General features: G+C 45.4%; 3 protein-coding genes and 1 pseudogene across 8 annotated transcripts in view; 2 read left to right on the top strand and 2 right to left on the bottom strand.

Moving 5' to 3' along the window:
• Supt6h (SPT6 homolog, histone chaperone and transcription elongation factor) overlaps positions 1-4,835 on the bottom strand; it is a 39,306-nt gene extending 34,471 nt beyond the window's left edge. The window contains exon 1 of the mRNA XM_021177464.3: positions 4,603-4,835. The gene's annotated coding sequence lies outside the window, so the exon portion shown is untranslated. The remainder of the gene's footprint in view (positions 1-4,602) is intronic.
• Sdf2 (stromal cell derived factor 2) lies at positions 4,830-14,395 on the top strand. 5 transcript variants are annotated; one of them, XM_085829781.1, is made up of 5 exons: positions 4,978-5,222; positions 9,100-9,151; positions 9,236-9,360; positions 9,819-10,015; positions 13,753-14,395. In XM_085829781.1, exons 1-5 carry the CDS (start codon positions 5,048-5,050, stop codon positions 14,038-14,040), a joined length of 837 nt encoding a protein of 278 aa, XP_085685907.1. In that variant the 5' UTR covers positions 4,978-5,047; the 3' UTR covers positions 14,041-14,395. The 5 variants fall into 5 exon arrangements, with proteins under 5 accessions (XP_085685906.1, XP_021033124.1, XP_085685907.1 ...); XM_085829782.1 differs by lacking the exon at positions 4,978-5,222 and adding an exon at positions 7,101-7,176; XM_085829780.1 differs by lacking the exons at positions 4,978-5,222; positions 9,100-9,151 and adding an exon at positions 4,830-4,969.
• An 11-nt stretch (positions 14,396-14,406) lies between these two features.
• Positions 14,407-14,919, bottom strand: LOC110306030 (large ribosomal subunit protein uL15 pseudogene; annotated as a pseudogene).
• A 6,003-nt stretch (positions 14,920-20,922) lies between these two features.
• The window catches only part of Bltp2 (bridge-like lipid transfer protein family member 2), a 29,182-nt gene continuing 23,618 nt past the window's right edge, over positions 20,923-26,486 (top strand). Inside the window, exons 1-11 of one of the 2 annotated variants that reach the window (XM_021178263.3) lie at positions 20,923-21,139; positions 21,897-22,026; positions 22,773-22,822; positions 23,096-23,243; positions 23,654-23,772; positions 24,364-24,424; positions 24,757-24,946; positions 25,539-25,662; positions 25,781-25,905; positions 26,122-26,189; positions 26,282-26,427. In XM_021178263.3, the coding sequence (XP_021033922.1) occupies positions 21,072-21,139; positions 21,897-22,026; positions 22,773-22,822; positions 23,096-23,243; positions 23,654-23,772; positions 24,364-24,424; positions 24,757-24,946; positions 25,539-25,662; positions 25,781-25,905; positions 26,122-26,189; positions 26,282-26,427 (1,229 nt within the window). In that variant the 5' untranslated portion in view covers positions 20,923-21,071. Of the gene's footprint in view, positions 21,140-21,896; positions 22,027-22,772; positions 22,823-23,095; positions 23,244-23,653; positions 23,773-24,363; positions 24,425-24,756; positions 24,947-25,538; positions 25,663-25,780; positions 25,906-26,121; positions 26,190-26,281; positions 26,428-26,486 lie in introns of those variants that run through there. The other variant, XM_029483293.2, reaches the window with a different exon arrangement.

The following is a 26,486-nucleotide window of genomic DNA, read 5'->3' as shown; positions in this document are numbered from 1 at the left end:
GCTTCAAGGACTATTTACACTGTGCTTGTTTGCTTGAGGGTCATGCTGTCTTGGTTTGTAAAACTGAATGTAGTATGTTTCCTCCCTGGTAGAGTTCATAATTTTTACAAATTACATTATGGTAAAAGACGTCCGAGGGTACAGTATATCTCAGTGGTAGACGGGACACCTGTATACCATCCAGTACTTAGTGATGAGAAGAACGCGCTGACAGATGCCTTGGACTTCTTCAGAAGAGGATGCCCGAGTACCTTCCCACCATTGGGTGCTTAATCCTCCCTAATAAATTTTTCTATGAACAAAGGAGGGTCGGTCCTGGATAAAGGCAACATGAGCAAAAAACTAAATTTAAAAGGCCTAGTTATGTGGGGGATAGCCCTTCTGGTCTGCTGTGGAATTTAAAATATAAAATATTCTTCATTCTGTTATTGCGAACTAAGGTTCAGGCTTATTTCAAAGGTACCAGAGTAAATATTCATTTAGAATGCAAAAACCTTAAGGTCAAAAACAAAAAAGTCTCAGAAACCTATCTAACATTTTAAATTTTTTTTTTCCAAGACCCGGTTTCTCTGTGTAGCCCTGGCTATCCTGGAACTCACTCTGTAGACCAGGCTGGCCTCAAACTCAGAAATACGCCTGCCTCTGCCTCTCAAGTGCTGAGATTAAAGGCACGCATCACTGTTGCCCAGCCCATTTTAAAAAATCTAAAATCTAGGCTGGGGGCTGGTTAGATGGTTCCATAGGCCAAGTGTCTGCCATGCAAACCTGATGACCTTAACCAGACCAAACTCACAGAAAGGTGGAAGAACTAACTCCACAAAGCTATCCTTAGGCTTCCACATACAGGCATGCTCACACCTACAAAACAGTTCACTCTCTCTTTTAGGTGGAGACGTCTAAGCCTCCAGCACACTTAGCAGGCGGAAGGAGAACTTCAAGTTAGAGGCAAGCATAGGCTACACACTGAGACCCTGCTGCAAACTAATTAGAGAATCACGAGACCTTCTAATAGAGAACTCAACCTGGTCTTGAAAAAGTGCATTCAAATAAAGACCTAGCCAGGAGCTAGGCATGATGGTGAACACCTTTAATCCCTGTACTCATAGACTCAGAGAGAGGCAGATCTCTGAGTCAAGGCCAGCCTCCTCTACAGAGTGAGGAGTGATCAGGAGCAAAGGGTAGGAACTGACTCCTTGGGGGAGACAGTTGGATGAGGTGCAGGAGAAGAGCCTTCTCTTAGCATGACCTAGCAACAGAGAAGGTCAGTCTGACCAGGGAGAGGAAGGGGGATGTGAAGAAAGCATAAGGATCTTCAAAGACTATATGGGAATTTTGAGTGGAAACAGAAAACTGGGGAAACTACCTCATATTGCAGGAAAAAGATGATCCTGGCCTACAATAGAGAACACAGAGGGATCTAAATATATAGAGGATCAAGATTAAACACCAAGAGAATCCAATATGTCGACGTTAGGGAGAGAAGAAAAGGGTCTAAGAAAGAAGACTGAAGCAGTGCTGAGATAGCTCAATGGTTAAGAGCACTGACTGCTCTTCCAGGAGTCTGCGGAATTCAAATCCCAGCAAGCACATGGTGGCTCACAACCCTCTGTAATGGGATCTGATGCCATTTTTTCTAGTGTGTCTGAAGACAGCAACTCATATAAAATAAAATAAGTCTTAAAAAAAAAGAAGAGAGCCGGGCGTGGTGGCGCACGCCTTTAATCCCAGCACTCGGGAGGCAGAGGCAGGCGGATTTCTGAGTTCCGAGGCCAGCCTGGTCTACAAAGTGAGTGCCAGGACAGCCAGGGCTACACAGAGAAACCCTGTCTCGAAAAACCAAAAAAAAAAAAAAAAAGAAGAAGAAAAAAGAAAAAGAAACATTTAGGAGGTCTGAAGGAGGAGGACCAAAAGTTTGAGGGCATTTTTACTGCACAGAAGGACCCTGACTCAAAACAAAGCAAAAAGAAAAAACCAAACAAACAAACCCCTCCAAACCAACATCAGGTACCGTGGTAATGTCTACAGCCCCAGCTACATGGAGGCTAAGGAAAGAGGACTGCTTGGATCCAGGACTTATGGGCATTAGTTTGATCAGTATGATTATATTTTTAACTTTAACCTTTGGGGAGTGAGGAACCACCAGTATGCGTAAGGAGAAGTAAGGCAGTCCATACACACCAAAGGCCAGTGAGATGACTCAGCCAGCAGAAGTACCTGCCACTCAACTACGGATACAGAATAACTACATAAAAATGCAGTCATTTTTCTAAGACTAAAAAGGAGCAGCTAGTTCAAAAGAGAAAAATCCAAAAGCCAAGCATTAGCAACTGTACTAGTCCAGAGACTCAGAAATGAATAGAGTAACCATCGGATTTGGCAACATAGTAGCTTCTGGTGTCCACAATAATTTTGGTGAGCAGTTCCAAGGAGAGTCAGATTGGTATTAACTAAAGTCCTGGTAAAAGGTAAGAAAGTTGAACTGGTATAAACTGAAACCTGACTATAGGATGAAAACCTTACAATTAGGGTGCTGAAGCTATGCTTATAGTAGTGACAGCACATGTTTATACTTCTAGCACTGGGGAGGCTGAGGCCGAGTGACCACAACTCCTAGGTCAGCCTAGGCTACCTGTCAAGGAAGATGATGGCTGGAGTGGCCTTTCAGAGAGATTAGAATAGAATTTTGGTTTTGATTGTTTTTTGATTTTTGTTTTTTTCTGAAACATGGGATCTGGTGATTGATATTGGGAAATCATTGTGAGGAAGTTAGTGATCATACCCGGCCCAGATGGTGATAACATTTATTAGGAACAAGAATATTGCTGGATGGTGGTGGCACAAGCCTTTAGTCCCCAGTACTCAGGAAGGAGATCTCTGTAGATTCAAGGACAACTAGAAAGAGTGATTCTGTCTTCAGAAACCAAAAAAAGAACTAGAGGGGGGAAACAAGCTTTGATTGGATTTCAGGACTGTTCTACTTTCTGGCTTGATATATCACTTGGTAAGATTAAGCTCATTTGGAGAGTATTAATTCTTTGCCAGTCTAAGCCAGGCAGTGGTGGCGCACACCTTTAATCCCAGCACTCAGGAGGCAGAGGCAGGCAGATTTCTGAGTTTGAGGGCAGCCTGGTCTACAGAGTCAGTTCCAGGACAGCCAGGGCTACACAGAGAAACCCTGTCTTGAAAAAAAAACGAAAAACAAAAACAACAAAAAATACTTTACTAATCTAATCTAATCGTCACACAAACCAACCAATAAAATAAGCCTGTAGTGGTGGGACACTGGGCATGGAGAGGGGCTCTAAACTCATGGTTGAAGGGAGAGCTGTTTTTGAGACAGGGTCTACAAATGCAGCCAAAATGTAAATTCCATGATCTTCCTGGCTCAGCTTCTCAATTGTTGCTATAATTGTTTTGTAACTAAAACACTGAAGACTCACAAACTGTCAGTGTTCAACAATAGAACTAAACTTTTTCTCCCCAAAATTAATTAAATTCAACGACTTCCACACATTGTAGCATACTTCAATGCTGGGGAGGGGGACCAGGCTCCTCCCTTCCTGCAGATTTACGGGCAGTTAACGGTTGCTAGGGGGGAGGGGCTCATCATGAGATCCCACCAACCCTAAGGATCTATAGTAATTCATGGTTGCTGGGGGAGGGGAACATTTTCTTTAGGGTTGTAGCCCAGGCTTCTCTGAATAATTCTTCACCCATGTATTTGTAAACCACGGTAAATTAACTAATTGAGGCACACACACAAATTAATGAAAGTAATGGAGGATTCTGAAGGGGAGCAGCGAGAATGGAGTGGGGCGGGATGAAAAAACAAATTATCCTATGACCTTTGTATTACCGTGTCTTTTCATGTAACTATCACAGAGACCCGCCTCCTAAAGGAAAACAGGCATCGATTCTTTCTGTAATACAGAGTAACTGCTTTACTTAAGATACTCGAGTACCTGATGTCAAACAAGCCACATTTCTGATTTAACAACCAATTCTAATATTTATGATAGGTCTTTGGCAAGTGTTCGAGGAAATGAATTATGCAGGATGGAAGGCTCCAGGTACTTAAGTATAAACTCGCATCTTTAGAAAGGATTAAGGGACTTGCCCATATGTGGAAAAAAAAAGTATAATTACTCAACATTTTGTAAAGAGCTAACATTCAGCACAGTACACCCGCCTCATGGCTGAACTCTCGAAAGCTCAGCAGGACCCAAACGCCGGGACTAATTAATCCGATCACCTGATGCCAAGTAAAGAAACCCTTAGGTCTCTCTTCTAGTCCCGATTTTTTGCGTGGCCCAGATTCCAGACGCCGGGGAGGAGATGGGATCCCCAAAAGCCTGTTGATTCAAGAGGCAACCCCAGGTCACAGGTTCCGGGTGGTACCGCGTGGAGAAAGATCTGGAGATTCTGAGCAATCACGGTACTTTCCTGTCCTTTTCCCCCTGGCAGATCAGGGAAGACCAGGGCCCCCTTCCTTCCCGCAGTGGGGCACCCCAAAGCTTCTTCCCCTACGGGACCAGGCCCCAGGAGTCTGGCTCGCCACCTGCGCACCCACACACGCAACACACTCTCCAGGCTGAGCGTTACCTGCTTGAAGGTCGCTGCTTCTCCGCTACGCTAAGCTCCCACCGAAGAAAATGGAGTCGCCGATCAGAGACTGCAAAAGGATAGTCCGGACCCACCGCAAGGGCCCTCCGCAGCCGCCGCCACCACCACCACGGTCGCCGCTGCTGCGTTAACGTAGTACGTCACCTCCGGCTCTCTGTCACTGGGAGTGGGAGGGTCATTTCCTGCTGTCTTTTCCCCTCCAGTGTCTAGGGCTTTGGTTCCGAGTCCGCGAACGCCTAAGGAACGCAGCCGCCACAGAGTACCCAGAACAAAGCGGGGTCCCGAAGGCCACCCGGGCCAGCGTGTTCCTTAAGCCGCTCTCGCCAAAGGAACCATAAAGATTCAGGTTAAGGAGTCTTCTCTTCCATCTTGGCGTAGTTCTACCCTCGGCTTCCGGTTCCGGGGACGGGCCTAATTTTCTTGGATGATTAGGTCTCTCGGATCTAGGATGGCTGTCTTGTCGCTTCTGTTGTTGGGTGGTTTATGGAGCGCTGTGGGAGCGTCCAACATGGCTGTCGTTACTTGCGGCTCCGTGGTGAAGCTACTCAATACACGCCACAATGTCCGACTGCATTCTCACGACGTGCGCTATGGGTCAGGTACAGAGGGGGACTCACCGCTCTGGGTGGGCTGCCTAGGCCCGGTGAGCCTAGAAGGGGCGGGGCCTCGGAGTCTGAGGGCGTGGCCTTGGAAAGTTAGCTGTGCCCTATTTCTTGAAGAGGACGAGTTGCCAAGGAAACTTAGTTCTAATGTTAGTTTCTGTTTGATGAGCTATGGGCCAAAGGTGTTACATATATACTTTACGGTTTTTAACATTGTATTGAGGACAGATACTAAAGTTATTTTCTTAGGTGAGTAAGTAGACTTAGAGATATTGCTCAAAGCCTAGTGAATGATGGAGACAGGGTTTAATCCAAATCTGTGCAGGTTCAAAACCTTTCAGATTCCATGGGCTGCCACTATTTTGTGCTGGAGAGAGGGACATTTAGAGCAAGACAGCATACGCTGAATCTCAGATTTTAAACTTCACTTATTTTTACCTCATATTTTTTGGCACTCTGACTTAGCAATAACTTCCTTGTAAAGAATTTAAGCATCGACAGACATTGCAGAGGAAAGTCTGTTTTTTATCATGTGCAGTTAAAATACTCAGTTATTTGTGGGCTCATTCATTTGGCCTAGATTTAAAGAGCTCTTTTAGTGTGTCTCGTATTGTTCTAGACACAGGAAATACAGTAGTGAATCAAACAATAAAACAAGACTAATGGGCAGGCGTGGTGGCCTAGATCTGTAATTGTAGCACTCAAAAGGTTGAAGCAGGATTTTAACTTCAAGATCAGCCTAGCCTATATTGTGGGGGCTCTCAAAACAACGGAAGTTCAAAGGCTGGTAATTACCTCCGTGTTAGAGTATTTGCCAAGCAAGCCGAAAGCTTCTGCCCCCACACTGGGGGAAATAAAAGTCATGAAGTTCAACAGGAGGTGTACTTGTGATAGAATTTGAATGATTGATGATGCTATTTGCTAGAAAGGAAGTGACCTTCCAACTCTCTTCTTCACAACTCTCAGAACCCGTCCTACCAGTTTAGTCCAGGGAGTGTGCAGTCTTTACATTCTTAGCCACCTCATTCAGTAAACACCTACTCAGGCTTACTACATTTTTTTTTTCCAAGACAGGGTTTCTCTGTGTAGCCCTGGCTGTCCTAGAACTCACTTTGTAGACCAGGCTGGCCTCGAACTCAGAAATCTGCCTGCCTCTGCCTTCCCAAGTGCTGGGATTAAAGACGTGCACTACCACGACCCGGCAGGCTTACTACATTTTAATTTAATGTTTCCTGCTCTGGCTCTACTAAATAAAAATGGAGTTAGGCTGGGCGGTGGTGGTAGAGCAGGAGGCCTTTAGTCTTAATATTCTGGAGGCAGAGAGAGGCAATATCTCTGAAGATAGCCACTCTACCTAGTGAATTTCAGACCAGCCAGTGCTACACAGTGAGACACTGCCTCAACAAACAAAAATCCAAATTAGCAGGCGGGTGGTGGTGGGCCATTCCTTTAATCCCAGCACTCAGGAGGCAGAGGCAGGCGGATTTCTGAATTCGAGGCCAGCCTGGTCTACAAAGTGAGTTCCAGGACAGCCAGGGCTACACAGAGAAACCCTGTCTCGAAAAACAAAACAAAACAAAAAAAAAAAAAATCAAAATCATTCAAAGGACGAACTTGGAATTGCCCTCTTGGGGGATGGTTTTGTGCATCGTCTATTCAGATGCTAATTTCTCTGCTCCTCTTTAACTGCAGTCCAGAAGTTGGCCAGGTTAAGCACTTCCAGTTTCAGTGTTATGTAAAAATTGTTTTCCATCACCTCTGATTGGTTAATAAAGAGCTGATTCAGCCAATGACTGAGCAGAGGAGAGAGGGAAGGCAGGACTTCCCGTCCCAGTCATGGGGGTCCCACAGAGGAGTGAGAAGGGGTTGGGGGAGGAAGGAAGAAAAGATATGGAGGGACCAGGAGTGGCCATGAGAACACGAGTGGAGCAGAGTGAGGCTCAGGTCACGGGTGAACGACCATGAGGCTGGGGAGTTGCCAAGCTAGCACAGTAGAATAGATGACTTTCTGTCTAGCTATAGGGCTCGCAGCCTTTTAATACATTTATTAGGTTCCTGTGTTATTTATTCAGGGATCAAAAAGGACTAGAATGGACCAAGAAACGCCTTGTCCTTATTTGGGAGCAAAAGGGGTGGAGCAAATCCCCCAATTACTTTTACCTATATAGACCAATACCTGATGATAGTACATTTTCCTTTTTAAGAGCTACAGCTGCCAGGCAGTGGTAGTGCATACTTTTAATCCCAGCACTTGGGAGGCAGAGGCGGCGGATTTCTGAGTTTGAGGCCAGCCTGGTCTACAGAGTGAGTTCCAGGACAGCCAAGGGCTACACAGAGAAACCCTGTCTTGAAAAACAAACAAACAAAAGAGCTACAGTTACATACATACATACAGTTACTCAGTGTTTTCACCATGCACAATTATATTAGCTAAGGTATGGCTACAAATTTGTAAGATCTAAAAATATTTTATTGTGGCTTTTTGAGACAAGGCTTTACTATACAGTCCTAACTGGAGTAAAACTTGCCAAAAGACAACTTGGGGCGTGTTGACTGTCTCCTACTGTGAATCTTCAGAATTGAACTCAAATATAACTCCAAATACCTTTAACCACTGATCCAATTCATTGGCTCTTTTTATGCTTAGATTTGTGTATGCACTGGGCTTGGTGACTCTGTTTCAAAACAAGAAAGTGTGTGTGTGTGTGTGTGTGTGTGTGTGTGTGTGTTCGTGAGTGTTTTTTTTTCAAGATGGTTTCTGTGTGTAACAGAGCCCTGGCTGTCCTGGAACTCACAGACATCTGCCTGCCTCTGCCTCGGTGTGCTACCACGCCTGACTCCCTTTTACAGTTTTTACCTGAGTTCTGGAAATTGATGTTAAGCTAGCATGGCTAATGCTTTTTCCCACTAAGCCATCTCCCTTGCCCCCACTCTGTGTCTTGGGGCATGATCTATCACGGGGACCTGGGGCTCACCAGACTGGCTAGGCTGGCTTGGCAGTGAGTTGAAGGCTGCTTGTGACATCTTCCCAGTGCTGGGATTACAGGCACAGTTCAAGGTGCCTGTGCTTTTTTATGTGGGTTCTGAAGGTGGAACTCAGGAGTAATCCGGCCTGGTAACCAGAAAACAACTTGCAGGCATCATTCTCTTTCTACTCTATGGCTCTGTGGTGGAATTAGGCTGGGGCTTATGCAGCCTGTGCCTTCACCCTTGAGTATCTCCCTGGTCCTTTCACACCCGTTTAAGCATGCTCATTGAGTGTGTCTTAAATGTCAATGTTGTGGAAGTAATATATTCCCAAACATATGTTTCCTCCCCTCCATGCCATTTGTGACACAGGGCACATCCTTGGCCCCAGAAGAGGAAGGGCTCAGGTTGAGCTCCCTTGGCCTGCCTTTTATCAGTTTAATTAGTTGTACTGTTAGCTCTGGTTAGTGCAGAAAGGGAGCCAAAAGCTCACAGGCTACTACTCAGTTTTACAAGACCCCATTCAGGGAAAAGAAAGGCTGGTATTTGCCAACAATATCCAGGGACTTGGATACATTCCTGAGGAAGGGGGTCTCAATCCTAGAGAGGGCATACCTATCATGGGTACCCCTCAATCAGAGGATCAGAGGAAGGCTAACTGATGACCCCGTGGGTGATCTCAGACCATCACAGATGCCATGATTCATGGTGGTGGGGTCCCCCATCTTGGCAGGACCTCAGTGGAAGATGTGAAGTTGTCATTGGCAGTCACAGCAACAGCTGCTGCAGTCCCTCTTCTCTATGCTCTCACTACCTCCCAGGATGGATCTCCAGCAACTCAGACACGGCCTTCTGGGATTGGGTACATTAGCTGGGACTCCTCTGCTAACCTTTCTCTCAATCCCAGAATCCCCAGCAGCAGGAGTAAGGAGCATCCAAGTATCCAGTATCTTTAGAAGGTAGCTTTATCATAGCCAATGATATCAAGTTCTCTGCACACACTAGACCTAAAACCTGTTTTTCTTCATACTCTGGCTATTTAGCATCTTGTCTCGTGATTTTGCTGAATTCATCACAGCTACAGAAGATCGAACTCATGTGCTTGTCCAAGGCCTTAAAGGTTCAATGAAGATTCTCAGATGGCTCTCACAGGACATCTTATTCCATAGTCAGTATGCTACAACTCGGTGTCCTTGTGTCCTTAGTTCAGTCATGACGGCTGTTCCATAACACCCAGAGTTTAAGAAATGTCGGGGGCTAGAGAGATGGCTCAGCTGGTTAAGGGCACTGACTGCTCTTCCAGAGGTTCTGAGTTCAATTCCCAGCAACCACATGGTGACTCAAAACCATCTGAAATGGGATCTGATGCCGCCTTCTGGTGTGTCTGAAGACAGCTACAGTGTACTATATATATATAATGATAAAGTAAATCTTTTTTTAAAAAAAAGAGTGAAATGTCAAGATCTAGAGATGCTGTAGATGGAGGTGTGATAGAGGTTTTCCTAGGAGCCAAGCAAACTTGGCAGAAGTTTTCCTTGGTTCCTCCCATCGAGGCACAAACAGCTTGTCAGGGCATTGGGCATCCCCAGACTGCCTCTCCTCTTTGCCTTTGTATTTTGCTTGCAGGTAGTGGGCAGCAGTCAGTGACAGGTGTGACCTCTGTGGATGACAGCAACAGTTACTGGAGGATTCGGGGGAAGACAGCCACAGTGTGTGAAAGGGGAACCCCCATCAAATGCGGGCAGCCCATTCGGCTGACACACATCAACACGGGTCGAAACCTGCACAGCCACCATTTCACTTCACCTCTCTCTGGAAACCAGGTGAGATGGCAGGCGGTGGGTGTTCCTGCTTTGTTACTTGTCTGGCCTCTTGGTACTTAACTCACTCCTTCCTTCCTTCCTTCCTTCCTTCCTTCCTTCCTCCCTCCCTCCCTCCCTCCCTCCCTCCCTCCCTTCCTTCCTTCCTTCCTTCCTTCCTTCCTTTCTAAATATGAGACACTTCACAAACTTGTATGTCTTCCTTGATTATCCAATTTTAGTATATGTGCTGCTATAAGGAGCACATTAACCCTTTCCTTTCTAGGTAAGCCATTCTCTTTTCTGCAGACTTGGAGAAAATGACTCTATTTCTTTCTTAAGTGTGAAGAAAATGGTTTCAGGTCAGAGTGAAGACTTTACATCTAAACCAAAGTGAGGGAAGGCAAAATAGAATACATTAAAACACCAGTAAGTTAAGCCAGGCGTGGTGGCGCACGCCTTTAATCCCAGCACTTGGGAGGCAGAGGCAGGCAGATTTCTGAGTTCGAGGCCAGCCTGGTCTACAGAGTGAGTTCCAGGACAGCCAGGGCTACACAGGGAAACCCTGTCTCGAAAAACCAAAAAAAAAACAAAAACAAAAACAAAACAAAACAAAAAACCCAGTAAGTTGGTACAAAAAAGAGTGCAGGGCTGGAGAGATGGCTCAGCAGTTAGGAGCACTGGTGGCTCTTCTAGAGGATCCAGGTTCAGTTCTCACGTGGTAGCTCACGATCGCAATTCCAGGTCTGGGGGATCAGACGCTCACTTCTGGCCTCCCTGGACACCGGGCACTCTAGTGATACAGCAACGTACTTGCAGGCAAATACTTGTATGTATAAAAACAAAAAATTAAAATTACTGGCTTTTGTTTTATTTTTGAGACAGGGTCACTGTGTAGTCAATCACAGATGATCTAAAGCCGTGACTCTCAACCTGGGGGTCATGACCTCTCTGGAATTGTCAAATAACCCTTTTACAGGGTCACCTAAGAACATTGGAAACCACAGATATTTATGTTATAATTTAAAACAATAGCAAAATTACAGTTATAAAGGAGTAACAAAAATAATTTTCTGGATGTAGACCACCACACATGCCAGGTTGTATTGTGTTTGTTTATGGCAAGGTCTTATGTAGCCAGGGCTGGCTTCCCACTCACTATAGCTCAGCTGGTCCCCGACTCTTGAAACTCCTGACCGTACCTTCCAGCCTCCCAAGGTTATAAGCATGTGCCACCATGCCTAGTTTGGGGCTGTGCTAGGGACCAAAGCCAGGGCTTCATGAATGCTCAAGAAGCCCTTACCCACTGAGCCACCTCTCCAGCCCCTGACTGTGGTGTGTGTGCATGCATCTATTTATTTGAGGCAGGGCTTCGCTGTACTAGCCTTGGACTCCCCATGCAGCTCCGGTCAGCCAGGAGCTCAAGGCGTTCCTCCTGCCTCAGCCTGTTACGTTTTGAAAGTATAGGTGTACCTGGTCATGCCTGACTAGAATTATTATTTTTTTTTTTTTTAATTTAAACTTTTTTTTTTTTTAAAGATTTATTTATTTATTATATGTAAGTACACTGTAGCTGTCTTCAGACACTCCAGAAGAGGGCGCCAGATCTTGTTACGGATGGTTGTGAGCCACCATGTGGTTGCTGGGATTTGAACTCTGGACCTTCGGAAGAGCAGTCGGGTGCTCTTACCCACTGAGCCATCTCACCAGCCCTAGAATTATTTTTTATCTTTACTTTATGTGTTTGAGTGTTTTCCCAGACGTATAGCTGTGCACTGTGTTGTGTGTGCAGTGCCCTTGGAGGCCAGAAGTGGGCATCAGATCCCCTGGAGCTGGGCTACCGATGGTTGTGATGGCTGTGGGTGCTGGTTATCACACCTGGGTCCTCTGGAAGGGCAGCATATGCTCTGAGTTGGTTTTGGGGTTTTTTGTTTGTTTGTTTGTTTTTGGTTTTAACTTTTTAAAAACTTCTTAATTTTATGTATAAGATCCTATTACAGATGGTTGTGGTTACTGGGAATTGAACTCAGGAACCAGGAAGAACAGTGAGTGAGTGCTCTTAACCTCTGAGCCATTTCTCCATTTTTGGTTTGGTTTTGTTTTTACTTTAGGCACATTAGCATTTTGCCTGCATGGGTCTGTGAGGGGTCGGATCCCTTGAAACAAGTGTATGGTTGTATTATCCTCTCCCCAGAAGTTAAAATAAGTGATGAGTTTGTTCAGAAGACCAAATGCAGTAGTGTGCACCGTAGTCTCACCTGCTTAGAAGAAAGAGTACTTGAGCCCATACGGACTCCTGCCACGGACCACCCCAGTCGGGTTTTGGGGTCCCTGAAATAAGTGTCCTCGAAGTTAGGTGGGTAAGGATTCGGCGGTGACAAACAGAAACAAACACAGAGGCAGTTAGAATAAATGTATTTTGCAGCTCTCAAGCAGAGGATTTTATACATTAAAAAACCAAACATTACATCTCTTAGAAACTGTATCCAGTGAGACAATCACAAATACCAACAAAAATCATTTGGCACAGTAAAGCACAAAAATCATCCAAGCATTGCAACTCTGAAACTATGTATTCAGTGAATCACAAACAGAACAGGTAACATCATTATAAATCATCAAAATATAACAATTCTAAAAGGATGTATTCAGTGGGGGTTGTCGTCCAAGGCTAGTGGCATATTTCTAGGAGCAGGTTAATAAATCTTTAATGGTCAGTGCTCTCAACTGCTGAACTAACTCTCTAGCCTCATGGTCAATTATTATTTAACATCTAGTACCTGATTTTTTATAAATCTTCAATGTATAAATTTTAAAAAATTAAAAAGATTAAATTAAAAAACCATATGACATAGTATTAATGTAAAACTTAGTGCTTGGGTCATAATCTGAAACAGCTCTTTTTTTTTTTCCTTTTTTTTTTTTCTTTTTGGTTTTTGAGACAGGGTTTCTCTGTATAGCTCTGGCTGTCCTGGAACTCACTTTGTAGATCAGGCTGCCTCAAACTCAGAAATCCACCACCTCTGCCTCCAGAGTGCTGGGATTAAAGGCGTGCGCCACCATGCCTGGCGAGACAGCTCATTCTTCCTCATGCCCTTTGTGTCTTTTTATTCCCTCACAGTTTATCTCATGCAGAAAAAAATGTTCAACAAGCTGGGTATCGTGGCACACGCCTTTAATTCCATCACATAGGAGCCAAAGGCAGGCAGATTTCTGAGTCCAGTCTGATCTACAGTGCAAGTTCCAGGCCAGCCTGGTCTACACAGAGAAACCCTGTCTCAAAACAACAACAGCACAAATATTTGTGCATTAACACTAGAAAGTCCCAATCCTGTTTCTTTTGGGCAGTTTTATTTTTCTTCTCACTGACTCCTTATTTATTTGGAGACAGGGTCTCTTCTAGCCTAGGCTAGCCTCAAACTGCCTATGTAGCCGGTTGATCTTGACCCCCCCTGATGCTCCTATCTCCAGTTCCCTAGTATTACAACTATGGTGGGCTCCACCATTCTCGGCTCCATTCCTCCACTCTTCAGACCTGACTACCACATGTTGTTGTTTTTTTCCCCCAAATGTTTGTTTATTATTATACATAAGTACACTGTAGCTGACTTCAGACGCACCAGAAGAGGGTGTCAGATCTCATTATGAGTGGTGGGATTTGAACTCAGAACCTTTGGAAGAGCAGTCAGTGCTCTTACCTGTTGAGCCATCTCCCCAGCCCTGACCACCAGGTGTTAATGTTGCCATTTTCTGTCTTTTAGGAAGTGAGTGCCTTTGGCGAAGAAGGCGAAGGCGACTATCTGGATGACTGGACAGTGCTCTGTAATGGACCTTACTGGGTGAGAGATGGTGAGGTGAGGTTCAAACATTCTTCCACCGACGTACTGCTGTCCGTCACAGGAGAACAGTACGGACGACCTATAAGTGGACAAAAAGAGGTACATGGTATGGCCCAGCCAAGTCAGAACAACTACTGGAAGGCCATGGAAGGCATCTTCATGAAGCCCAGTGAGTTGCTGAGGGCAGAGGTCCATCATGCAGAGCTGTGACTCTAAATCCTCTGAGCCACTGTCGCCACACAGTGTTTGTAGACATCTGCTGCTGCTTCACTGCGGGATCCCTGCTCCAGGTCCTCTGAGCGCGCTGCCTTGGGGCCTGCAGCCCTTCACACTTGAATTGGTTGCTCTCCAGGCTTAGTCAGCTCTCTTGGGAAAGGACTCGTCTGTGAAGGTGGAGATAGCTTTCTTCATGCTGGTAAAAGAAGTTGAGGAGCTTGCCTGTCTTAGCTGGGAAGTGTAACTCCGCAGGAACTGGGCATCATGGATTCTTAACTTGTGATTTCTCCTGTTTTGTCTTTCTCCAAAATAATGAATAAAAAAATAAATAAATAAGACTTTTTATTCATTGTGTGGTCATTTTTTTTTTTTTCACATGGAAAATGTTAGCATTTAATTAACCTCCGGTGTGGCTTTTAAGCCACCAGAACACAGGCACCTCCAACACCCTTAATCTTCTCTTTAGCTCTTCTGCTGAAGAATTTGGCCTTCACGATGACAGGTTGCTTAGGGAGCTTTCCCTTGCCCAGAACTTTGTAGTAGCCTGATCGAACAACATCAATGATGGGAGCAGCTCCAGTCTTGGTTTTTGCTGCATTGACCCGCGTCTGCTCGCTGACCAACGTCCACAGTTATCCAAGTTGACTGTTGGGCAGAAGCTCTGGTTCCTTTTCAAGTGATAATGCCGCATACCAACTTTCCCAAAGTAACCTGGGTGATATTTGTCAAAGTTGATCCTGTGGTGATGCCTCCAGCATTCCCGCAGCCGCCTGGGTGCTTGCGGTGCTTACCAATGCGGCCGTGGCCGGGGCTCACGTGGCCCCGGAGTTTCCGGGTCTTCCTCAGTCTGGATGGCATGGCGGTGGCAGAAAGGGAAAAAGGCTGTGTGGTCATTTATTAAGCAGGCTATTTCATGATCTGACTGCTTAATTCTCAAGTCCTAAGACTTTTTTTTAAGATTTATTTATTATTATATCTATGTACACTGTAGCTGTCTTCAAATGCACCAGAAAAGGGCATCAGATCTCATTATAGATGGTTGTGAGCCACCATGTGGTTGCTAGGATTTGAACTCAGGACCTCTGGAAGAGCAGCCAGTGTTCCTACCCACTGAACCACCATCTCTCTGGCCCCCTAAGACTTTTAAGGTGCTAGGAATCTTCACTGCTGGCCATTTTAAGAGGTTTATTTCCATATAACCCTTTGCTCTCTGTGCCTGCAATTCTTCCCCAGCACGTCTTTATTAAATTTTGACCATGTGTGAGGAAGACTTTCACAGAGTTCAACATCGTATCTAGCTGATGTCATGTCTTCCCGAGGATCTGTTATGTAGATGAGAAAAGGACTTAGGGTTACCAAAACCAACATTAGTTCACTACTAATGTAGGCACCATCTGACGACCCTTCATTTAAACATCACAGACTCTTCACAGGGTGGATACACTTTCAACAGTGTGGGAGAGAAAAACTGAGTAGCCACCTGCATTCTGGAAAGCAGTAGGTACTTTTTGGGGTGGGAGCCTTGGTCTTTTTACCTGTACTGCCTTGGTCTTTTTACCTGTACCACAGTGTGTTTAGCTCTTAAAGGGCAGCTTCTTCCTTTTATAAGATTTTGTTGTCCTTCCTCTGCCACCTCATTTTCAACTTTCTTGTTCCAGTTAATTCTAGACTTTGCTCCTATATTCTTAGGCTGGACAGTGATGAACAGAACTGACTGCCATCTGGTGGAATTTCAGTGACTGCAGGCTTTTTAGTCTTTATGTATAAAGTGTTTGCTTGGATGTATATCTGTGTATCACATGTCCAAAGAGGCCAGAAGAAGACATCTAGGCAGCTGACCCCTGGGACTGGAGTTACAGGTGCTTGTGAGCTGTGTGCTGGAAATTAAACTGGGGCTGCTGGAAGCTCAACCTAGTCACCGAGCCCTTTCTCCACCTCTGGCTTTGTGTGTGTATATGTGAGAGACAGGCAGATAGATGGCTGGTCCTATGTAAACCAGGCTAGCCTCAAAACCACAGAAACCCACTTTTTCAGACTCCTGTGTTCTGGGATTAAATGTGCATACCACCACATGCAAGTTACTACAAGCTCTTTTTTTTTTTTTAAATTTTTATGTACAATTGATAGTCGCCGTATACATGTCTGTGTGAAGGGGTTGCATCCATTCATAGACAACTGTGAACTGCCATGTGAGTTTTGAGAATTGAACCTGTATCCACTGGAAGGACAGCCAGTGCTCTAAACCACTGAGCCATGTCTCTAGCCCTTCTACAAGCTTTTTAATTTTATTTTATTAATTACTATTATTATTAATTTTTTTGTTTGTTTTTTTTGACACAGGGTTTTTCTGTATAGCCCTGGCTGTCCTGGAACTCACTTTGTAGACCAGGCTGGCCTCGAACTCAGAAATCTGCCTGCCTCTGCCTCCCGAGTGCTGGGATTAAAGGTATGCACCACCACCACCCAGCTTTTTTTTTGGGTGGGGGGCTTTTATATTTTAGAAATTTTGCTTTAAATTGTTGATGTGGAATATTTGCAGATAATCAGTTCTGTGGTAGGCATGGCCCATAATTCTAAGAAACTATAATTCCTTTTCAAAGAAATAGTGTTCTCAGTAAATTCAAACCAAGCCTTAGAACTCCATCCCCGGGGCTGGTGAGATGGCTCAGTGGGTAAGAGCACCCGACTGCTCTTCCAAAGGTCCGGAGTTCAAATCCCAGCAACCACATGGTGGCTCACAACCATCCGTAACGAGATCTGACTCCCTCTTCTGGAGTGTCTGAAGACAGCTACAGTGTACTATATAATCAATAAATAAATCTTTAAAAAAAAAAAAAAAAAAGAACTCCATCCCCGCCCCTCCATGCTCTTCCTGGCTCATCCTACTATTGTTGCATTGAGTCCTTGTATCTGTTCAGAACCAAGTAGAGAAGTCATGAAGTGATGGTGGAAGGGGAAAACGGGAGTGAAAAACTTGTATGAAGACCCTCACCTTTAATCCCAGCACTCCAGAGGCAGATGGACCTTTGAGAGTTCGAGGCCAGCCTGGGCTACAGAGAGAGTTTCAGGACAGCCAGGGCTACACAGAGAAACTATGTCTCAAAAACAAACAAAACAACAATTAAAAAAAAAAAAAAAAACCTCCACCAATTGTGGCACAGGGCTTTAATTCCAGCACTGGGGAGGCAGAGGCAGGTGGATTTCTGAGTTCGAGGCCAGCCTGGTCTACAGAGTGAGTTCCAGGACAGCCAGGGCTGCACAGAGAAACCCTGTCTCCTAAAAAAAAAAAAAAAAAAACAAAGAAACAAAAAAAAAAAAAAAAGAAAAAAAAAAAAAGAAAGAAAGAAAGAAAGAAAGAAAATCAGCCCCAGTCTGTCTGGAGAGAGCTGTGACAATAGCTCTATGTTGTAAGTCTCCCCACTTTACCCAAACAACCAAACCTGCAGTTTTTATTTCTGTAAAACATGTTTAAGTAATCAAAGTGTCTGGAAACTAAAAGAGATTTACAGATGAAAGTGTATGCATCAGTGCAATGTCATAGGTCAAACCTTTATACACTAAAGAATCCATGTTCAAGGCTGGTGCTCCAGCTATTATTAAAGACAGTTCCCTTTATTAATCTTGAAGTGTTTGGAGTGACTTTTGTTTTAAAGATTTATTTATTATTTACATGAGTACCCTGTAGCTGTGTTCAGACACACCAGAAGAGGGCATCCATCGGATGGTTGTGAGCCACAAGGTGGTTGCTGGGAATTGAACCCAGGACCTCTGGAAGAGCAGTCAGTACTCTCAAACACTGAGCCATCTCTCTAGCCCCTTGGATGACTTCTTGCTGGGAGAACTTGATCAGCTATTTCAGAGGTAATCCTAGTACTTAGGTGGCTGAGACTGGAGGATTATGAGTTCCAGGTCAGTTTGAGCCACATAGGGAGGACCTGACTCAAAAGTAATGGGGTCATGGTGGTTCATTGGTGTAATCCCAGCACTCAGGAGGCACTGGTAGGAGGATCATTACAAGTCTGAGGCCAGACTAGTTTACATATCAAGTTCTTGACTAGCTAGGGCTACATACTGAGACCTTATCTCAAAAAGAAAAAAAAAAGGAAAGAAGAAAGAGAGAGAAAGAAAACGAATCAACGTTTCAAGCTGCGAGTTATCTCAGAGTGAGAGAGGAGAAAGGAATTGATAGCAGAGCCATTGTAGCTGAGTGAAGGGATTGAAAAAGATGTGTGGAGAACACAAGATTCTTTTTTCTTCTTTTTCTTTTTCTTTTCTTTTTTTTTTCCCTGAGACAGGGTTTCTCTGTGTAGCCCTGGCTGTCCTGGAACTCACTCTGTAGACTAGGCTGGCCTCGAACTCAGAAATCAGCCTGCCTCTGCCTCCTGAGTGCTGGGATTAAAGGAGTGCGCCACTGCGTCCAGCAGAGCACAAGATTCTTGTGTCACAGATAATAAGCACTTGGGAAACCAGGAATGTTTAAACATGCAGAGTTGTCTCCTTAACAGAGGAGACTTATACCTGTTTTCCACCCAGAAATCCGGAAATGCATGTCGCTGATAGCCTGGTAACCTGTGCAGTCTGTAGAGCCAGGCCACACTGAAATCCCCCAGACTATTGCGTTTATCCCAGACTGTTCCTCTCTAGCCCTTTATCTTGACGATTGTTTCTCAGTCAATAGAACCTTTTCTTAAGGAAGAGGTCTCCTGTACTTTGCAACATCCTAGGTAACCCCTGTGCTACCTGTAGGGCCAGGCCACTCTGACTCCCACAGTCTTTTATGTTCATCTCATTCCTCCTAGACCCTCATATTGAACATTGTTTCTCAGTCAGTAGAACCCGTCTTTTTGATGTAAACATGACTTTTAAGTTTTGTTGCACAAACAGGGTTAAGTACCATCAGAAAACTTTTTTTCACCAGGCAGTGGTGGCACACACTTTTAATCCTAGCACTTGGGAGGCAGAGGCAGGCATTTCTGAGTTCAAGCCCAGCTTGATCTACAGAGTGAGTTCCAAGACAGCCAGGAAAAAACAAAAAGAAGAAAACTTTTTCCTTCCAAATTAAACTGTGTTTAAATGTGCCTAAAATAAACTGCTCGGTGTCAGACTCCAGAGTATATACCAATACTAGTTCCTGAGTCCCGGTGAGCCTGATTCCGATCTTGCCTTAGTTACATTGTTACTCTGCCACCCCTGCTGCATGCAGAGAGACACCCAAAAGATGAATTCCAGTATGGAAATGTGTTGTGATGCCTCATTGACTTGAATTGAGTTCTTTGACCCTAACTGAACATTGAGAAACCACACTTGAACAAAAGGCTACAGATTTTGAAGATTAACCGGTGTGTGTAGTTCAGAGGATAGTTTGTGGATTTTGAGGGTGGAAATCAATTCCTCGGGCCAGCAAGTGCTTTTACCTATAGAGCCATCTCACAGGCCTTGAAGTTGTTATTTGAAGAGGCCAATCAAAAAAAACCTGAGTAAAATCTGGAAGAATTATATGCAGATTAGGACCTGAGAACCAAGAACACAAAATACTTCATAATACCTTGGAACCATCTGAATTTCTTTATCTGGTACTGTGTTTATCTGATACTGTGTTAGTAAGTCATTAGTCAGACACTGACTCATGAGAATAATCATAACAGACCTTATCTACTTCCTTCATTTAACAATGAAGAAAGTAAAATTCACTCTGGCTTGATTTGACCTTGAACTCTGTATTTCATGTAATTAAAATTGCTTCCCAGATAATCTGTAAAGGGTAGAACAATATTCACTACTTCTATATTTCACCCTGTTCTGGGTGGTGCTATACACAATCATACAAACCTAAAAGTACAGAATGGCTCTCCCCTTGAAGGATGTTAGAAGATACTATCTGGCCGGGGCGTGGTGGCACATGCCTTTAATCCCAGCACTCGGGAGGCAGAGGCAGGTGGATTTCTGAGTTCGAGGCCAGCCTGGTCTACAAAGTGAGTTCCAGGACAGCTAGGACTACACAGAGAAACCCTGTCTCAGAAAGAAAAAAAAAAAGAAGATACTATCTGGAACAGTATTCAGACAGTAAACAAAGTTGGTTTTCTTGTGGGATGATAGATAGCTGATGTCTTTGAATTACCTCTTAATTTCCTCTGTAATCTTTTCAGACAGGATCACTTATGACCTACAGACACATAACTTTTTTTTTTTTTTTTTTTTTTTTTGAGACAGGGTTTCTCTTTATAGCCCTGGCTGTCCTGGAACTCACTTTGGGCCTCAAACTCAGAAATCTGCCTGCCTCTGCCTCCTGAGAGCTGGGATTAAAGGCATGCGCCACCACGCCTGGCACCAGCCAGGTGGGGTCTTTTTTTATTTTATTTTTTTTAAAGATTTATTTATTTATTATATGTAAGTACACTGTAGCTGTCTTCAGACACACCAGAAGAGGGAGTCAGATCTCATTACGGATGGTTGTGAGCCACCATGTGGTTGCTGGGATTTGAACTCTGGACCTTCAGAAGAGCAGTCGGGTGCTCTTACCCACTGAGCCATCTCACCAGCCCCAGGCGGGGGTCTTAATGGCCTAGGGAATGCGTTTTGGAAGTGGAACCTCAAAGTGGTGGAAATGACCCATCCTGGTCATCGCCGGGCGAGCTCGTGCGTACTCCGACCCCCGCCTCAGCGCGAACCCGGAGCTCCGCGGCGTGCCGCGCAGGCTACAATCTAGGCGTAGTGGGCAGGACCGCGCATTCGCGGTCCGCCCCGCCCTCCCTCCCCGGAGCCACGCCTCCACTCCGCGCAAGCCGTTGGTCGGCCCTCAGGGCTCGCGCACGCGCGCGCGTGTTGGGGCGAGTCGGGGCGGGTCGTGGAGGGAGCCAGCCGGCTGGTCGATGAGCCGCCGGGGCGGGGAGACGCGCGCGCTCACCAACGCTTCCTCGCCCTGCGTGTGCGTGCGCGGCCGAAGCCCGCCGCGGCGCTGTGCGGTTCCGGCGTCGGGGCCCGGCATGGCGGGGGTCGGGGCCAGGCCGGGCCGGACCCGGACCTAAATGCCTCTATTTCTCTCCGCGCTGTTGGTCTTGCTGCTGGTTGCGCTTAGCGCACTCTTCCTAGGCCGGTGAGGGGATTCTCGCCACAGGGTCGGGGGGACGAGGAAGACCGGCTGGAGGAGGCGCGGGTTGGTCGGGCGCCTTAGGCGGAGGGGGCGCGAGCAGGAGGGGGCGCTCAGCCGAGGCCAGGGGAAGCGAGGTGGGGGCAGGGGCGCTGAAGCATCAGGCTGGGCCCGAAGCAATGCCCAGTCCGGGAACCGAGTGTCTGCGTGTGAGGAAGGGGGCCTTCCTCGGTGGTCTCCCTTTCCTGCTTGCTCCTTTCGCCTCCGTGTCCTCTTCCAGATTGCGAAGGGCACCTGCAGCCGCGCCCTGCAGAGAGGTCGGGAGGACTGGCTGGCTAGGGCAGAGCGGTGTTTGAGCAGTCCCGAGAGTGACCTCTGCCTTCTCGGAAAGGCTGCAGGGTGGGGACGCAGACCGGGACCCTCTAAGGAGTGTGCGATGACGTATTTAACACGACTGCCTTCACTTTGACTGCCTTTTGAGGACCTCTTTTTACTTTGAGTTTCTAAAGATTTGAGGGTTTCTTTGCTTATTTTTTCTTTTTTTGACCACTTTTAGAGGGTGAGTTTCGTTTGCTTAGTTTTGTTTGAATTTAGGGGCCCGTAGTCCTGGTTGTTGTGCCTAAATGAGTATGACTAGAGAAATATTTTAGGAAAATCGTAAAGATCCTAAGAAAAATCCGGCTTCAGGATCCCACCCGTTGCAAGGCCTTTCTAGAATTAAACAGGGGAGAGGGTCTTCTAATCCAACTGTTTTTTTATGCAGGTGGCTTGTGGTCCGGTTGGCCACCAGGTGGTGTCAGCGCAAGTTGCAGGCAGAGCTAAAGATTGGCTCCTTCCGATTTTTTTGGATCCAGAATGTCAGTCTTAAGTTTCAGCAGCACCAGCAGACGGTGGTGAGTTCCGGGAATTGCAGAGAGACAGAGAGAGAGGAGAAGGGCGGGAGTGTGGTGTGTGTGTGTTGGTTTGGATGGGGATTTCAAACTTTAGCTTCCTTCATGGGTAGTTTTCCTAGTTAACTCCACCCTTGTTGTTGTTGTTTTTGTTGTTATTAATTATTATTATTATTATTGTTAAGAGGATCTTAGGAGCTACTTGGAGGACTCTGCAATTGATGCAAGTCGTTTCAAGTGTTTATGGTACTAGATCTGGTGGTATAAACCTGTAATTCTTGCTTCTCAAGAGGCCAAGGCAAGAGAATTATAAGTTCAAGCTCTGCCTGGGCAACTTAGTGAATGCTTCTCTCAAAATTAAAATGAGCTGGAATAGTGGTTCAGTGGTAGAGCCTGGTATCTGCTGGGTCCTCTTTAGTATCTAGTACCAAACAAATGACACAGAGTATCCAGCGTATGGAAGAAAGATCTGAAAGAAAACAGAGAAAGATTACAGGAAACAGCAAACTCACTGTTCTAATTTAAGAGAGGAAATAGGGTGGCAACTTGTTCATAAAAAGAGAACTGCTAAGCAAATTCAGCTAACATCATCATGATGAGCAGGATAGCCATGTTGATCAGAGAAACCAGGGAAAGAGGACCAATAGAACTCCCTTCTCCTGGGACTCTGGACTTTTGCTGGTTCATAAACCTGCCCATCATTGACTTCCTAGCAACCAGGTACACGGCTGTCTTTCCTGTCATTTTAGGAAATTGACAACTTGTGGATTTCCAGCAAACTCCTTAGCCATGATCTGCCGTGAGTACTCTTGTGTCCTTACTCTGCCCTTGAGGAATATTTTGAGGTTGAGTTTTGACAGTAAAATTCTTCTACGGAGACATTTTAGTCGAGGTGGGAGGGACGTTCTTGCTGGAGTCTCCTATTAGTCCAAGTGCTATTTTGTGAGACATGCTGAAAACAACTTCCTCTGTTATTTGAGCTATTATGGGACTGGGAGAGGGTGTGAGGGAGGGAAGGAGATTGCTCTGAAAGGGATGGACCAGATGAAAATGAGGCTTCTCTTCTGGGCAGACACTATGTGGCATTGTGCTTTGGAGAAGTGCGCATCAGGACAGATCTACAGAAGGTTTCTAGCCTGTCTGCCCCATTCTCTCAGAACACAGAGGTGGAGCAAAAGGAACTATCCCTCAGCCCATCCTTGTTGAAGATCTTCTGCCAAGTGAGATTACTTTTACTCTTTTTAAAAATTAAATATTCGTGTGTGCGTGCATGTGCACACACGCGAGGATACTTGCGCATTGACCAAAGAGGCTGGCAGAGAGTGTTGGTTGCCATGGAGCTGAAGTTACAGGCACTTGTGAGCTGCTCTGTGGGGTTGGGAATTGAACCCGAGATCTCAGGAAGAACAGCCAGTGCTCTTATTCAGTGAGCCATCTCTCGGGCCCCACTTCTGCTATGCTCAACTGCATTTCAGAGATGGTTGGCTGGCTTTGGACTGGGGAGGATGGGTGATCCGGTGGGGGATTATTTTACTATCTGGAGGGATAAAAGCTAAGATCTCCATTCTCAGCTGGAAAGGACGAGTGGTGCCTTTACATTAATTATTGCTTATCTTTATTATCCTTCCAGCTCTTCTCCATTCATGTCGATGCCATAAACATCATGGTTCTTAAGGTGGCTACCTCTGAGTCCTTGTGGCACATCCAGATCAGTAGAAGCAGATTTCTTTTGGACAGTGATGGGAAGAGGTGAGTGGTAGGTAGAAGAGGCTGATAGTATCCCTGTTTGGAGTTGCTTGAGAGAAACTGAATGTCGAAGCCTCCTTATCTACATGTCAGGTTCTCATTCTGTGCAGGTTTTCATTCTGTGCAGTCTTGAGGAGAAGCCAAGACTGGCTGTTCTGCTTGCCCTGTTTTTTTCTACCCAACAGATTAATTAAGAGGTAGCGAGGAAAGGGGTCAAGAGTTTTTTGTTTTGTTTTTTGAAGCAGGGTCTCACTATAAAGCCGTGGGTTTCTTAAAACTTTATATGTAGATCAGACTGTCCTTGAACTGACAGGACCCTACAAGCCTTTGCTTCTTTTTTTTTTTAAAGATTTATTTATTATATGTATGTCTTCAGACGCACACCAGAAGAGCACATCAGATCTCATTACAGATGGATGTGAGCCACCATTGGTTGCTGGGATTTGAACTCAGGACCTCTGGAAGAGCAGTCACTGCTCTTAACCACTGAGCCATCTCTCCAGCCCCCATGCCTTTGCTTCTTATGTGTTAGGATTCAAGAGCTATGCCACCACCCCTGGATTAAATGCTTTTAATTTTTTCTTTCTTTCCCAGTCTCATCTGTAAAGTGAACCTATCAAAGATCAATAGCAAAGTCCTGAAGAGTGGTCAGCTGGTGAGTGCATCAGGGTGATTTGGGGGCTTCATGGCCTCTTGAGCATGGGTATGAAGGAGCTTAGGGTTCTTGTGTTGTTAGATTCTGTGCCTTTAAGGGTTTTTCCTAAGGCAATGCTCAACCAGTATTCCTAACCATTGTAGCTTTGTTTGTTTTGTGGGAGACGATTTTGTCATGTGTAGCTATGGCTGCCTGATATGTAGCCCAGTCTGGCTTTGAACTCATGGTGGGCCTCCTGCTTTAGTCTTGAGTACTAGGATTATAGGTATGAACTACCACACTGGTTCCAGACCATTCCAATTTGACCTAAAACTTTAAACCTCCCTTCACAGGAGGACACATGCCTGGTAGAGCTCTCACTGGCCCTGGACCTGCGCCTACAGGTCAGCGTCAGCAGTTGGCATCTGACGGCTGTCACTGTGGATGTGTGGACACTCCATGCTGAGCTGCATGAAGGTCTCTTCCATAGTCAGCTACTGTGTCATGGCCCAGGCCAGATTTCCAAATCTGTTTCTTGTTCAGGTAAAGCCTCGGTCATTGAGTTTCTTGCCTGCTGTAGTCTTGGGGATTATTTTGGAAGTAGAAAAACCAGTGACTTGGCCCCTTGTTGAGGTGTGAATCATTAGACACAATGGCCTTTGTTTAGGTAGAGAGAGAGGAAGTAGGTATTTCCGTGTTCTGAGTCAAAGAACTTACATCTAGTGGTTACTGTGAGTTAGCACTGCATGTTTTATGTATCATTACTACCTTTTTTTTTTTTTTTCTTTTCCAACTAAAGAAACAGGCCTAGAACATTTTAGTTAGCTGACTTGGCTGATGTCTTATAGTTAGTGAAAGTGAGTGTAAATTATTTGACAGTTAAGTCCATATCTTCTCCATTATACCTTACTATTCACCTTACTGTTTATGCTTTTAGCGTTTTAGAGTCTGGGAACAGAAGTATATCAGATACCTGGGTCTGTGATGTTTTGGGTCTTGTACCCACTTAGGCATTTGCTTATCTTTTTACCTTCCTGTATGTGAGGATTTGACTGAAGAGGGGCAGGGCTGGGAGAATTTGAGAATGTTAAGGACTAATCAGGTTCTCATGTATATTATTCATTCCTATTTCCAGATTTGACTGAGAACTTTGCTGAACCAACTCTGCCTGGCCTGTACCTCCTCCAGCGGCTGCCAGACCAAGTCAAGGTGAAGATGGAAAACACAAGTGTGGTGTTGTCTATGAACAGTCAAAAACGGTAAGGACCCACCCAGACTGAGGGTGATCCCATGGCTAGTCTTAGTGTTCCCTGAGCCTGTCTGTGGAGAGCAAGGAGAGGCATGCCAGCTGGTTCTGACATGGACTCTCTGGTTCAGGCACTTGACTTGGACACTGAAGCTGCTGCATTTCCTGTACCACCGTGATGAGGACCAACTGCCGCTTCGAAGCTTCACAGCAAACTATGATATGGCACAGATGAGCACTGAACTCCTATTGGAAGGTTCATGGAAGGGGTTACTGGTACTAAGAGATGGGAGGACCAGGCATTCTGTGTTAGTGCCCTACTGGGTTTAATATCACTGTGTGTGGAAGGAGAGAAGATGAGATATCCCTGACTCAAAGTGTTGATGGCAGTGTTCTCATCTTTTGCCTGCACTTGTCCTTTTCCTAGTTATACCTTGTGGCTTCCCCTCATCTGTTCTTTGGCTTCTTACAGACGGGTTGTTGCTGTCTCAGAGTCGCCAACGAATTGTCTGCCTCAACTCCCTCAAGGCTAATGTGCAGGTAGCTGCCAAGAACCTATGTCTGCTCTCTTCATGTTGATGCATGGCCAGTTCTGAGGATAAAACCCATACTTGGGGTCTTCTCATTCCCAGGTGACCACCATCGACCTCTCAGCTTCTTTAGTTCTGAACACCTGTATCATTCATTACCGACACCAGGAGTTCTCTCACTGGCTGCTTATGCTAGCACTGGAGACCCAAGGAGCCAGTTCACCTAATCTTAAACAAAGGAAGAAAAGGTGAGTCTTAAGTTACCTCTCACCAGGTGTACTCTTTTTAGCCATAAAGTGACATCTTG

The sequence above is a fragment of the Mus caroli genome, unplaced genomic scaffold, assembly GCF_978045245.1.
Source record: "Mus caroli unplaced genomic scaffold, Mus_caroli_1 scaffold_13, whole genome shotgun sequence".
Taxonomy (NCBI): Eukaryota; Metazoa; Chordata; class Mammalia; order Rodentia; family Muridae; genus Mus; species Mus caroli.
Note: the sequence above shows the minus strand (reverse complement) of the source record. Positions and strands in the feature narration are given on the sequence as shown.

Excerpts from the sequence above, each read along its gene's own strand:
- Sdf2 (XM_085829781.1), top strand. The coding sequence starts at position 5,048 with ATGATTAGGTCTCTCGGATCTAGGATGGCTGTCTTGTCGCTTCTGTTG. Across the intron at positions 5,223-9,099 it reads CGACGTGCGCTATGGGTCAG|AATCCCCAGCAGCAGGAGTA; the intron begins GTACAGAGGGGG and ends TCTCAATCCCAG. Across the intron at positions 9,361-9,818 it reads ACAGGACATCTTATTCCATA|GTAGTGGGCAGCAGTCAGTG; the intron begins GTCAGTATGCTA and ends TTTTGCTTGCAG.